At 36.9% G+C, this 14,392-nt stretch overlaps 2 protein-coding genes across 3 annotated transcripts; one reads left to right on the top strand and one right to left on the bottom strand.

Moving 5' to 3' along the window:
• Positions 1-506: 506 nt before the first annotated feature.
• On the top strand, positions 507-5,154 carry LOC113299640 (trichohyalin-like). 2 transcript variants are annotated; one of them, XM_026548704.1, is made up of 3 exons: positions 507-961; positions 1,049-1,903; positions 2,267-5,154. In XM_026548704.1, the coding sequence occupies exons 1-3, from the start codon at positions 721-723 to the stop codon at positions 4,780-4,782; spliced, it is 3,612 nt and encodes a 1,203-aa protein (XP_026404489.1). In that variant the 5' UTR covers positions 507-720; the 3' UTR covers positions 4,783-5,154. The 2 variants fall into 2 exon arrangements, with proteins under 2 accessions (XP_026404489.1, XP_026404487.1); XM_026548702.1 differs by having other exon boundaries at positions 509-961; positions 1,049-5,154.
• Positions 5,155-6,198: 1,044 nt separating this feature from the next.
• LOC113293382 lies at positions 6,199-6,927 on the bottom strand. Its single transcript, XM_026542038.1, has 2 exons — positions 6,729-6,927; positions 6,199-6,634 (listed from the first exon to the last, which is right to left on the bottom strand). Exons 1-2 carry the CDS (start codon positions 6,873-6,875, stop codon positions 6,470-6,472), a joined length of 312 nt encoding a protein of 103 aa, XP_026397823.1. The 5' UTR covers positions 6,876-6,927; the 3' UTR covers positions 6,199-6,469.
• Positions 6,928-14,392: the final 7,465 nt, after the last annotated feature.

The raw sequence follows: 14,392 nt of genomic DNA, 5'->3' as shown, positions 1-14,392 counted from the left end.
ATTTGTGTATTTTATTAGGCTTGAAGGAATTTTCATTTTACAAAGCGAATTTTAAAATAACGATTCATGTTAGATTCTATTATTTTTAATTTTATTAATAGACTACCATTAATATTATCATTTTTAGTAATTGTATAATTTTATTGTCTGTTTTTTCTATTTCATGCTTCAAATGTTGAATCCCAAAATTTCACTAGCACCAATACACACCTTTCTCTATAAAATATTTAGGCCCGTGCAACACACGGGTGCAAAATCTAATTAATATAATAATTAACGAGAATATTTGTGAAGGTCCATCGAAAGTAGGATAGTTATTCAATTTCCACAAAAATAAAATAAAAATGAAGGCACCGGGAAGTTCATGTGGGTGCAGTGTCAGCGACATGCTTTACATGGTTCCGCACCCACCCCACTCCTCTACAGTTGTAAATTGTAAGTGAACCAGATTTCGGCTGTGAAACCAGTGGAAGATTAGTTTGTTGCTTGTTGGTATTTGACAGATATACGGCAAGCCCATAAATGTAGTTGGATTGCTTTTATCTTCCCATTTTCTTCTCTCTCAGAAAAAAGAAAAGAAATACCCAAATTAGGTTTCTAGGGTTTCTCACGAATCCTTCCAGAAAAAAATCTCTCGCATTCAAAAACTAAGGTTTTACACTCACAGTCTGTAGATCAGATCTTGAGATTTTTGAAAGTTTTGATTGATCTTCTTCGGAGATGACGAAAAGGAAGTCTAGAAGACTCACTCGTCAGTCTAATCAACCAGCCATGGACGGCAATGACGAACCTCCGTGTCCTCCTCCACCACCTCCTAAAACCACTCAAGAATCAGTAGCAGTAGAACAATCAAGAGAAAACCCTGCTCTAGAGTTGAAAGAATCCCAAAAGTCTGAGAACGTTCAAGAATCTGAAACCCTCGATGAGGAGCGAAAACAAGAACGTGATGAAAAAGCAGAAGGTATGGTTGTTTCTCCTTCACCTTCACATTCAAATCAATGTATAGAAATGTCTGTTGATCAAGATAGTTCTTATGTACATCCTGTAGGTGCTGCTGCTACTACTACTAGTGTTGCATTTGACCTTAAAAGTCCTCTACCTGTTTTATACAAAAGAGGTCCTGGTCATAGAAAGAAATCGTTAAACCGTAACCAACAAGCCATGTTAATCAAGAAGTTTGAAGAGCTTAGGGATAATTTGCATATAATTCCGTTTGTTCCTGCTAAGAGACTTGATTTTGATAAGCATGAGGAGCTTTTAAGGAAGCTTCAGTTGTGGGATTTTGTTCATGTTCAGTTTGATAGAGAGGTGAGTTCGGAATTGTTGGCTTCGCTTATTGTGAATTATGATCGTATTGCGAGGAGTAGTACTGTGAACACTTATAAGATTATGGTAAATCGAGCTGATTTAGCAAGGGCTGTGAAGCTTCCTGTGAAGAAGGTTACTCAATCGGAGGAGATTGATATTGGGGTGTTGTCTGCAGAGTCGATATCGTTTTTGCAGGAGTTTGTGTCTAATTGGATTTTGCTTCATGAGGATATGTGGGTATCTACAGATGAGGTTGTGGTTTGGACTAGACTTATTAAAGAAGGGAAACCACAGAAGGTGGATTGGGCATCAATGATTTGGTTTATGGTAGAGAAGGAACTTGCAAAGGGAGCAAAGTTACAGACGTGTTATTATGCTTCACATTTGCAATGTTTGATGAAGTGTCAGCGTAGTGATCTGTTTAAAGAAGAAAAAAGGGTTGAGACGAAGGTGGAAAAAGAAGTGAATGTGGATGTAAAAGTGAAAAGTGTGCAAGAAGTCCAGGCGAATGATCTGGAGATTGAAAAAGATACCGAACTAACTCTTGGGAAGGAAAGAAATGAGAGTAAGCAGCAGCAAGTGAGGGATGAAGAAGGTAAAGCACCTGCTCATCCCTCAGAATGGCCTTTAGATGAGAAGAAAAAGATGAATGGCGTTTCTTTGAGACCCTGCAGTTCTAATAAACTTGAAAAGTTCGAGGAGCCTCTCGAAGTGAATGAAATTGATGATGATGATAAGCAGCAGCAAGTGAGGGATGAAGAAGATGTCATGGGTGTGGAAGAAGAAGGTAAAGCACCCGCTCATCCCTCAGAATGGCCTTTAGATGAGAAGAAAAAGATGAATGGCCTTTCTTTGAGACCCTGCAGTTCTAATAAACTTGAAAAGTTCGAGGAGCCTCTCGAACTGAATGAAATTGATGATGATGATGATAAGCAGCAGCAAGTGAGGGATGAAGAAGATGTCATGGGTGTGGAAGAAGAAGGTAAAGCACCTGCTCATCCCTCACAATGGCCTTTAGATGAGAAGAAAAAGATGAATGGCATTTCTTTGAAACCCTGCAGTTCTAATAAACTTGAAAAGTTCGAGGAGCCTCTCGAAGTGAATGAAATTGATGATGATGATAAGCAGCAGCAAGTGAGGGATGAAGAAGATGTCATGGGTGTGGAAGAAGAAGGTAAAGCACCTGCTCATCCTTCAGAATGGCCTTTAGATGAGAAGAAAAAGATGAATGGCCTTTCTTTGAAACCCTGCAGTTCTAATAAACTTGAAAAGTTCGAGGAGCCTCTCGAAGTGAATGAAATTGATGATGATGATAAGCAGCAGCAAGTGAGGGATGAAGAAGATGTCATGGGTGTGGAAGAAGAAGGTAAAGCACCTGCTCATCCCTCGGAATGGCCTTTAGATGTGAAGAAAAAGATGAATGGCCTTTCTTTGAGACCCTGCAGTTATAATAAACTTGAAAAGTTCGAGGAGCCTCTCGAACTGAATGAAATTGATGATGATGATGACGATGATGATGAAGTAGATGAGGAAGAGGAAGAGACAGAGGAAGAAATGTATACAGGAAAAGAAAATCATGAGTTGGAGAGGATACCTTCGGACTATCTCCAACCAATGGAACCGACAGGTATGCCTTCTAACCCATTAAGGCAACCTCCTGAGAACAACCCTATTGAAGTGAATGAAATAGATTCTGATGATGATGATGATGATGATGATGATGATGATGATGATGATGAAGTATATGAAGAAGAGGAAGAGACAGAGGAAGAAATGCACATGGGGAAAAAAAATCGTGAGTTGGAGAGGCTACCTTCGGACTATCTCCAACCAATGGAACCGACAGGTATGCCTTCTAACCCATTAATGCAACTTCCTGAAAACAACTCCATTGGAGATTTTTTTCATTCTGGGCCCAACAACGACATGAGTCAGATGAATATAAGAGGTTCATCCATGTATCCACGCAAAAGAGCGCTTAGCTGTGAAGATGAGATGCAGAATCACCTCTCTACTGATCAAAATAAGAGGATGAGGAGCGATGGCCAATGGGACCATAGAGGATCAGGTATTGACAATCTCTTGGAGCAAATGAACAGCTTACAATGTAATGTCAGAGCAATGTATGCCGAGAAAGAAGCACAAGCCATGGAAGCCGAAAGGAATCAGCAATCCTTGATGGGTGAAGTGCAGTGTCGGGATAGGTTGATTGAGAACCTGAAGGAGGAAGTGCGTAAAAGAGATATGGCGATTTATAAGTTGGACCATGACATGCGTCTTATGGGTGATCTATTAGAAGGTTATAGAAAAGCTATGAAAGATACGCGAAAAACCTTCTCTGAATATAGGCAACGACACCCAGAGCCTGAAGAACCACTTTACAGGGATGTTCCTGGGTCTGGTGGGCTTGTTGTTAGTGTAATGGCGTTTGAGAGAATGCAATGGGACCGTGAAGAAGAAGATAAGCTGAAGCGTCAGACTATTACAAATCAGGTCGAGGAATTTGCACGTGATTGGTTCGAAAAGTTTGAAGTAAGTCTCACGAAGGTGCACTTAATAGATGAAAGGTTGTTCAAGTTTAGCGAGGAAGTCAAACTACTTAAAGAATTAGCTGTGGAGCGCAAGGTGTCAAAATCAGAATCCGAAGCAGTCATTTTCAAGAAGGAAGAAGAGGAGAACCTCACTGTGACAACCATGAAGTTGAAAGTCTGTGTAAAAGCTGCTATTGGTGATTCTGATGTTCTTGGAGATTGTCCTTCATGTCAAGGAGTTCTTTTAACCCTAGAAGAGAAGAAAGTTCCTTACAAGATGTGTTTGATCAACACTGCTAACAAACCTCAATGGTTTCTGGAAGCTAATCCTGAAGGAAAGCTACCTGCAGTCTACTTTGATGGCAAATGGGTAACAGATTTGGAGGTTATCACTCAAGCTCTTGAGGAAAAATACCCTGACTCATCTCTTGTTACACCTTCTGAATTTGCCTCAGTTGGATCGAAGATATACAGGTATTTTGATACGTTCTTGAAAAGCAAGGATGCTATGGATGGTTCAGAGCAGGCTTTGATCTCTGAGTTGTCTTCATTGGAAGAGCACCTGAAAGCTCATGGTCCTTACGTCAGCGGGGAGAAAATTTCTGCTGTTGATTTGGGTTTGGCGCCCACGCTTTACCACCTTGAGGTTGCTCTTGGACATTTCAAGAGCTGGAGCGTCCCAGAAAATCTCACTCACGTAATGAACTACATGAAGTTACTTTTCTCTCGGGAGTCATTTGTTAAGACCCAGCCAGCTGACAAGAATTACATCATCGCGAGATTGGAACCGCTGGAACTCGTAAGGCTAGGGGAGGCTACTTCGATGGAACAACTTGCAGGGCCGGGGGAGGCTACTTCGATGGGACAACTTGCAGGGCCAGGGGAGGCTACTTCGATGGAACAACTTGCAGGGCCGGGGGAGGCTACTTCGATGGAACAATAGGTGATAAGCTGACTTGACAAGAACTGTGCTATTGTGGAAAATCATTTTGGAAAATCAACACTGAGCATTGGCTATTGTGGAAAATCATTTTGGAAACATAGTACGTTTATTTTCGGAGTATGGGAATGTAAATTTGCTACCCTAGTCACAAGTGCCTTGCGAACTAGAAGGTGTAAAGTTAGCTATGTAAAACTAGCTATGAAAACTAGATAACCTCACTAATGATATTACTGGTCTTGTGAATGAGTATGTTACGGGTGTAAAAGTTTCTGAATCTGAATTTTGTCTTTGTTCCGTATTAAAAAGAAGAAACTGATTTTTCAGTGTAATTACTGAAAAGTTACATGGAAGTTTAAAACAGTTTGTACAGAATTTTGATTTCATTGTCATAACTCAAACATTCTCATATAAACTCTTGTGGACCAAATTCTTCCGACTCGATTATGGTGGTCATCAAAAATTCGGCACATTCTGTTTCTGCAAACATTTTTAGAATCGTCCGGACTATCTTCTCGACATATGCAGAAGTAAGAGTTTTGTATGAATCTGTTCCGTGTCTAATTTTTGTACTGAATCGATCAACTGGCTCAGGCTCAAAGAGTAAGAATCCTTTGAAAACTAAGAGTCTGAGCAATTTACAGTCGGGCAAAACCCTACCATTTTCTCCTGTTAAATGTCTGAATCTGTCTTGCAAAACATTTACAACATAAACCAAAGAAAGCAGAGCTGAAAGAGAATGTAACAAAAAGGTGTGCTTGTGTTTAGAAGGAAAAACACATTTTCTCCTCTGTGCTTTCCCCCCGCTGAGGGCTAGATTCCTGGTGCAAATCCGATCTCGATGTGTATCCCCTGATAGACTAGTAAAAACACATTCTCTCCTCTGTGTTTTCCTCTTTTTCCACTCAAGTACCTACACAAAACAAACTTGGAGTCCAGCAAACATTTGGTATACCATACATGTGAAAATGGTGCTTTAAGCAATCCCCAAATTCAGTAGCATACTACCATCAGAATCGTGGAGCCTTTTCTATAGCACCACACAAGTCTTGAACTTCACAAACTAAACCATTTTGAGATTCTGAACATAAAAACATCAGTAGTCGCGCATTTACGTTTTCGAAATCTCTAGACTTGCTACGAGATTACATAGTTACAACATTCTTCACTGCAAACATTACATTGATATATATGTCACATAGTCACCTCTTTCGAGTTTACATTTCTCATTGATTACCTGACGAAATTCAACCTTGGAACTAACATTTGATGATATTACATTACATGCTGCATAATTAGCATAAAAAAAAAGATTAATGGAGGTTTAGAACTACAACCCCCAGAAATAGAACTGCCGAAACAGAATTCCTAGTAATTTTCAATCAAAATATATTCAAATCAAAAAATCTTGAACTTTAATTTCTGAGTAAATTCATAATTTCATTCATATAATACTTAACACTAGAATTTCATTTCCCAGAATTCGCACAACTATATATGTGTGATTTGTGAACAAGAAGAACCCTAAAAATGAACAAGATCCGTCTTACTGCAACTAACCGATACTGACATACGAACAATTCGTGGCAAGATTAAACCCTAAAATGAAGAATTCATCTTACTACGACTAAATTGATACTGAAATACGAACATTACATGACCAGATTTACAATAGATCTCAGTAGGAATATCAGATCGAAATCAAAACCAGAAGAACCAAGAGAAAAAATACCAATAACATCTGATACTTAAACTCCAACAAACCCCGGTGCTTGAATATATTCATCTTTTCACGCTCTTCAATCAATAGAAGCCTCAGGTCTGCAGCAGTTCTCAATAATTCCAACTCGTCAACCTAATAATAATAAATTAAGTCAGAAATTCAGAATTTGCACAGGTTTCATTTTAAATCTGAATTTCAAAAAAAATAAAAAATAAAAATCAGTTACATGTTCGTTTCCTGCTTCTTCTTCTTTGTCGATTAATTCCATCAACTCGTGAAGCTGAGAATCTTTGATAGATGAAATTACGGATAAAGCTTTGGCACAGCGGATTGCAGTCTCCATGGTGATGGCTTCGCCTTCGGGATTCTCCATTTCTACTGATTTTTCAAATTTCTCTCTCTCCTCTCTCTCTAAGACTCTAACTAGAATCGCACCTCTCTTTTTTTTTTGTTTGTTTGTTTCTCTAGAAACTTCGATTTTGGAGGGAGAGGGAAGAAGGAAAATGTTTTAGTTGTGAGTTTAAATTTTGAATTTTGAATCACTCCCGCTCCTAGTTAGTAAGTTCGCGAATGATTCGCGAATCATTCACGAATTTTTCCGTATCACCAATTTTACCGTTTTATTCGCGTACGTTTGCAACTCCGAATCCAAGTCGCGTATTATGTGGCATTCCCGGATTATTCGCGAATCGTTCACGAATTTTACGTATCCCGAATGATACGTCCGCTTAATTCGCCATAAATTCTTTAGCTTTTACTTTTCAAAGACTCCACTTTCTGGGCTTTACTGCCTCCCGAACATACACGACCGAATATTAGACGTGTTGTAATTTTTATGAAACAAAAACGACTGAAGAGATTTGAAGGTGAAGGTGAGAGAGATCTCAAACTCACTAACCAAGCATCTAAACCACCATACGACGTCCTCTTGGATAACTAATGTTGTATATATTATTAATATCATCATATTGAGTTTATTTTTTCCTTAAATAACTCACACATATGCATAAAAATTGGTCTATGACCTTATAAATACAAATTATTTGTTATATATAGATACCGAATTTTCAGAGCCGAACTCACATTTATAAATCGAATTATACACGTACGGATGTCGTTCCGAATTAATGACGAATCACGTCCCGTTGACCGAATTTTGGACCGAATCTGGATTTTACAAAACCGTATAATACTCGTACGTTTGTCGTTCCGTACGTTTGCTGAATCCCGAATTACTAACTAGGCTCCCGCTGTGAAATTTGAGTTGCTGAGAAACGTAGGTCCCGATAATATCCTTATTTTTCTAGTTATTTACAAAATGTACCAGACGGTACAAAACCCTACTACACGCGGCAGACAAGGACTTAAGTTACTTAACACTACTGAACGAGATTTATTTATTTATTTCGAAGAATGAGAAACAGAAAGAGCACGCTAAGATGGCTATTACATTACACGGAGGTATTTTGTACCTGCAGAGTCATTTAATAAAGTTTGGTTGAGAAAACGTGGGATTGTTTGGTTTCATATTCTTGTTGATAAGTTTTTTGTTTGACTTCCGTCCGTTGTAAAGTTTGCCAGATCATCTCCTGCTTGATTCCCTTCTCTATAATTGTGTTGTACAATACGCAGAGGAATTTTTTGCATTCTCTGTTTTATAAAGCGCACCAGATTTTCCAAATCCGTCTCAAAGATGACTTTTGGCCATTGTCTCTCTGTTGTTTTCCTCGATGCTAGCAGAGTTGCCCACATTTCGGCTATTAGCGTTGTAGTTATTCCTAGAGGCTTCACGAGAGCCATCACAGTTTGAGGACTCGAATCCCTGAAAATAAAACCTGCTCCCGCCATTCTGGGATGTCCCCTAACAGCTTCATCCGTGTTGATCTTTATCCAATCCGGTTCCGGTCTGCTAATATTGTTGTTGTTGTTCTGTTGGGGTGGCCTTGGCTGGTGGGTCTCTAAGTAAAACCGGGGACAAAACCTTTTTTGCATGTTTGAATTCTTGTTGTTGCTTCAAGGTCTGTACCAGGATGTTGTCCTGGGGTGTATGATGTTATTTGAAAACTAATTAATTTCTGAACGTCCAGAGATTCCAGAAAAAAATTAGAAACCTGATACCGAGGGGGTATGGTTAGCGTCTTGCAGAATTTGTGAAAAGGTTGTTTGATTATTTATAGTGATATGGGAGTTGAGGTTGTTTCATTTTTCGATAGACGGGATAACAAGTTGTTCCAGGTAGCTGTTGTTATTGGTAAGTGAATACGCATGTGCTACGATGTTTCAGGTTCGGCGTTGCACCCAGGGTATTGGTTGGAATTGGTGAGGTTTATGCAGTGTAAAATAAAAAAGGTCGGAAGACCTTCAATTATAGCTTTCCACAAGAAAAGCTGAATTTTTGGTGGACATGGTAAATTCCAAAATAATTTGGTGTGTGGGAGAGGTTTAGGTGGTAATGGTTGTTTTGTGGTATTAGAAAATTGTGGCCGGTGGCAGTGGTGTATTTTCCGGACTTTGAGTGTGCCCAAAGGATCTTATCCGTAGGCATGTCTAAGGGAAGGTGGATGTTTATTATGTGTTGTACAACAACATGTGGGAAGTGATTCAATTGTTCATGATTCCAGTTACTGGTGAGAGGGTCAACGAGATCACCTACTGATTGGATTAGGTAGCATTGGGTCGTGTTAAGGTTTCTAATTTGCTTGAATAGGTGTGCCTAAACTGTTTCCGATGCGACAGAAGATGTGTTGTTGTAGTGTGGGTATGAGGGAAGCCATTTGTTTCCATTGTGGACTTGAGGAGGAAGGAACGTGTGTGTTTTCCTGGAAGATCAATTGATTTTGCAGATATGTCTCATTATATAATCTGGTGCAAATGGAATTAGGTTGATCGTGTATGTTCCAGATTCTTTTCATGAGAAAGACTTTATTGTGATCACTAGTCCAGAAGGGACTATTAATCACGTTTCTAAATGACAGATTAATTGCGTGATTTAGGTATTACAAACAAATCATGTCATATAATAAGAAAATAGTGAGACCCATCATTTAACGCAAAAAAAAAAAAAAAAAAAAAAAAAACTGTTATTCTCAAATGCGATAAATTGTAGGTGCGTGATTTTTTATGAACCATTATATCACGGAATAAATTTATCGGATATCATAAGTTTTGATACCCCCACCCACATTCATATTATGTTACGCACCACAAAATGGCTAACTACTGGCTTAGCGTAGACGTCGGCTTATGTCGAGACCCCCTTCAAAACAAAGGTTGTATTTAGTCACTGCTAAACTTATATATGAGTTTTTTTGGAAGTTATACATGTCAAAATCACAAAATTGCATATGTTTTGAAGGTAATCTTGTCAAGACTAGTTCTTGCTGGACTAAGATATGAATGTATTAATTGTATGAGGATTATCTATATAGGTTAACGAATAAAAAAATTGGCGTTGTATTATTACTAGTTACCCTGTCTTTTTCATTTATGAAGACTACTTTACTAACTAGTTGAATTGCTAAATCCAATTCACTTATTCATTCTAACAAACAACTAACTAACTAGTTAAATAAAATTACAACACTAACAAAACATAAACACGATTAAGCTTGAGCATATAACGTACGATCCATTACACCTTCACAAATCTATTCCTAAAATCGGAAAATTGCAAGGTTTAAACCTAAAAACAACCAATAAGACTGTACTATTTTATTTTATTTCAAATTATCTTAGCTTCAAAAAAAAAAAAAAGTTGTAAAAGTAAAACACAATTAAAGATTCAAATCATATAAACAAATGGTTTGATCTTCAAAATTAAATGGACTAAATTTTTTAACAAAAACTACGAAAATTAAGTAGTTTGTGGATATTGTAATATAAATAATTTACGAACCAGATCCATTAGACTGAGGGATCAGAATAGATTTGAGACATACAATTCGACCTAAGCATTTTTATATTAAAAAATCAAAAAAATTCCAGGTTCGTGATTGTTCTTCGTCAAATCTATCGAACTACCTGAAGTTGTTCTTTGCTGCCATGAACAAACCAGTTTCAACATATGGAAAAGTACCTATTTTTTTCATTGGTGTTTGTATCATATCCCTCAACCATCATCTTCAAATTCATATATGACTGCATCTTCTTCTTCAAATTCAATGTTGATATTAAGGTGTACAAAAACTTATTTTCGAGCAACGACACTTCCAATGTTTGGATCGGTTGGTGTATATTTTTGAAAAGCATGGCCAAAACAAAATATTGAGATTGGTTCGGAATGTTTTGGATATAACGAAATTTTCAAAAATAAATAGTAAAAATGAAGAAAAGTTTGTGTGCTATTTTTATTTTATTTTTTGTCAATTTAGGGGTTTCTTCTGGATGAGTTAGTTGATGGTGAATTAGGAGAGAATCAAAATGAAATTTACGTGAGTTAAAAAAAGGTATAAACGTAACATATTAAGGACCAAGGGGTAAAAGTGGATTGATGCATGGGAGAATAATATGGCGTTTGAATAGCAAAAGTAGAAGTGTTTTTGCTTTTAAACTTCCTAAAAGTTCTTTTGAGAAGCAAAACATTGAAGAAGTTAGTTTGGTAATTGCTTGTTTTAAGTTTAAAAGCTAACCCGCAAAGTATTTATCAACTTTGTATTAAAAAAACACTGGTTGTATGTTCTTAATGCATAAGTGAGATGTAATTGAAGAAAAAATTCCATGAAAAAGGGATGTATTTTAATGCACTATTTTCCTGCACCTTATATTACAGTGTCGCTCAGACAAACTTACGAGTTTTGGTATGTCAAGCTAAAAAGGAAAGGGTATCAAGTACACCACTAATTTTTCCGCTCGGCAACCTGTTTGGACAAAAACTAATATAGTCACAAGTAGGTCAAATAAAATAACCTTGAATAAGATTTTATATTGATTTTTCAACTTTCTCTTCCACAATCAACATGTATGCACCAAAGGTATGTGTACCTGATTGTGTAGAAGAGTTCTTGGACGGTCTTAAAAATCAATATCCAAGATCAATCTAGATGTATCTAAATCATCAGGATCCGAATTCAAACAAGTACGATACTTGTAATCTATTTTCCAAGATATGAATTCAACAAGAAAAAATCTTGTTTTTAATCTCAAACAATAAGGATTTGAACTATCGAGATTCGTTACGTACTACTTGTATTATTCCTATTATAAAGATAAACAATATAATGCGGAAAAGGAAAAACTCAAGACATCAGAATTTTGTTATCGAGGAAAAATGCATTGGCAGAAAAACCCCAGGACCTCATTCAGCTCTGAACGCCACACTGTATCAAACCACTATAGGCATAGCTGGAGCTGGTGTTACTTTTAGGGATGTTAATTCTGCGGTTCTTGGAGTGCTTTCAGTTGGCCTGGGTTTTCCAACCAACTATTATGCGGAAGTTTGTGTTGTGATTTATGGCACTTTGCTTGCTAAGAGATGGAATTTTAAAAATCTGTGCATCCGTTCAGATTCAATGAGTTGCATTCAAGCTTTTCAATCGGGTGAGCTTCCTTGGCAGCTTGTTACGAAGTGGAAGATTGTGAGGAGTTTTTATGATAGCATTTGCTATGTGCATAACTATAGGGAAGTTAATTTCTCGGATGATGCTTTGGCCAAACAAGCTTGTTTGTTGGCTGAAGATGTTTTTGAGTTTTATGAGGGTAGGCCAGGATTTCTTCTTTCTGTGGAGTGGCCTGGAGAGGTTTATTTTCGTTTCAAATATGTTAGATTAGTGTTGGCCAAACGGCTAACATTGGTTTAATCTCGTCCCTGTACAGTTTTCGTTTCTTTTTAATTTTTTTGACCGAGTAAAAAAAAAAAAAAAAAGAACAGGCACTAGCCTATTATCAAATTTCGTAACAGAATGTAGCTGAGATCGAATTAACACTCCGAGAAATTCAGATGTAATTGTGTTCCTTATGTCTCTTGAAACCTCGAAAGATTCTATGCACTTGATTCTCTTAGATGATATCCTTTACAACCTAAAAGTTGTTTCAACATCGTTGAAGTTTTTTGATACCTATCGACATCCAACAAACAAGCTTATTTGATTTCCGTTTTGATATGTTTCAATATAGGTTTGGAAATCTGTTTGCAGTAGATATATTCCAGCAAACCTCTCAAAAACAATCCAAACAAATCAAAGAAGAGTTTAGATATATATCTTAAGGAATCATAAAGTCTGAGACAGATAAAACTTTATGATTTTTATCTGTCTTTTTCTTGATCTAAAGCTCGTGAAACTCAATAGCCAATAGCTCAAGATTCGGATACAAGAACTATCACGTAGAAGATAATCTGACCGGGCTTCACGAATACCTAAGTGACATTTTCAAAGTCATAACCTAGAATCAATTTCGTAAAGAAACATAGATTATAGAGGAAGACTCTATCTTTGCAACTCGGAAACAAGAGTGTCAGGGATTGAGAAATCTTGCTGGAAGAGTCTCTCTATTTATAGATTTTCAAGGCTACTGATAGATTTGAATTCAAGCTAAGTTTATCTTGAAAATCAGGCAAACAATTTTTCAGTTTAGATGATATTCTTATTAGGAGTTCATGTGCATTATGGTCCAGGGTTATCAAAACGTGCACAATGGTAGTATGTAGCGGCAAGTATGCCTTTGAACTTAGAAGCACTTAGTGGTGTTCAATAATACTTAAGACTAAATATTTATCCACAAACCCAAAGTGATTTTGTGAATAAAGTTCTCTTAGAAGTGTTTATGAGAGTTGTAGCAAAAGTGAAGATAGTCAGGTAAGATAGTTCGTGACGTTATGTTATACGATAAATGTACAGGTTTGCAAACCTTTAAAGTTATGCCATGGCGGTTTGTCAACCTAGGTAGTCGTGAAGTCAGGTCATAGGGGTTTGCAAACCTTCCTCTATTCTCGAACTCAAACAAATTTACAGGGTTTGGAAACCTCTACAGTTCATGGAATTCAGACTCATTAGGTAATACATACAAGTATGTGTACCTTGCACAAAGAAGTTTTGTGTCTCTTATAGTTAAATTTGAAACATTTCCATAGTCATAGATAGTATGCATTGTTTCTTGGGCAAATACCAAATGATCAACTTGAAACAAAAATACTTTGTGAGCAATAAATTGTTCTGACTAAAATTTCTAATTAAGGATCTATGAACATCCATTGATTGAATCAGTTTAACCAAGACAAGCTTGAACTCGAATTTTCTTCTTTGAAATATTAGTACTAAAATCATACGATATAGTCTCATAAGATAGGTTTATATATGCCATGAGTAAATAGGGTAGGTCAGTCTTCACATACCTCTTTGTTGATGAAGTTCTCACAATGTTTTTATTTGTTCTCCAGTCTTTAATCTTCAAGGGTTATTAGGTAATGTCTGATAATCAACTAACATTCTTTAATCCTAGTCCGAGACTTGATTTCAATAGAGTAGAAATCAAGATATAGTTTTGTACATCTAACATTAACTACAACTACAAGTTTGAGATAAAAAAAACTTACGAGTTCGGCCTAGCGATGCTCTAATACAAGCTTGTTATCAAATTTAGTCGACCAAAACTACATCTTGACATAGTCTACTAAGGTTAGTCTCGGACTTGGGATGAAGCATGGTAGTTGAATATCAAAATTCACCAATTGACCTTGAAGATTGGAGACTAGAGAATAACGAAAGCGTCTAAAACTACAAAGGCATATAAAGACTGATTATCATATTTACTCATATTATCTAACATTTTATCTATTGAGACATGTAGATCATATAACTTTAAATATGATGAATATTTCCAAGAAGAATTCAAGCAATATATAATGTATCACATAATAGGTTGAGGGCAATTTACTGTTTTTGATCTTATGATATT

The sequence above is a fragment of the Papaver somniferum genome, chromosome 7 (assembly GCF_003573695.1).
Source record: "Papaver somniferum cultivar HN1 chromosome 7, ASM357369v1, whole genome shotgun sequence".
Lineage (NCBI taxonomy): Eukaryota > Viridiplantae > Streptophyta > Magnoliopsida > Ranunculales > Papaveraceae > Papaver > Papaver somniferum.
The sequence above is the reverse complement of the archived record's forward strand: the minus strand, read 5'-3'. Positions and strand labels throughout refer to the sequence as shown.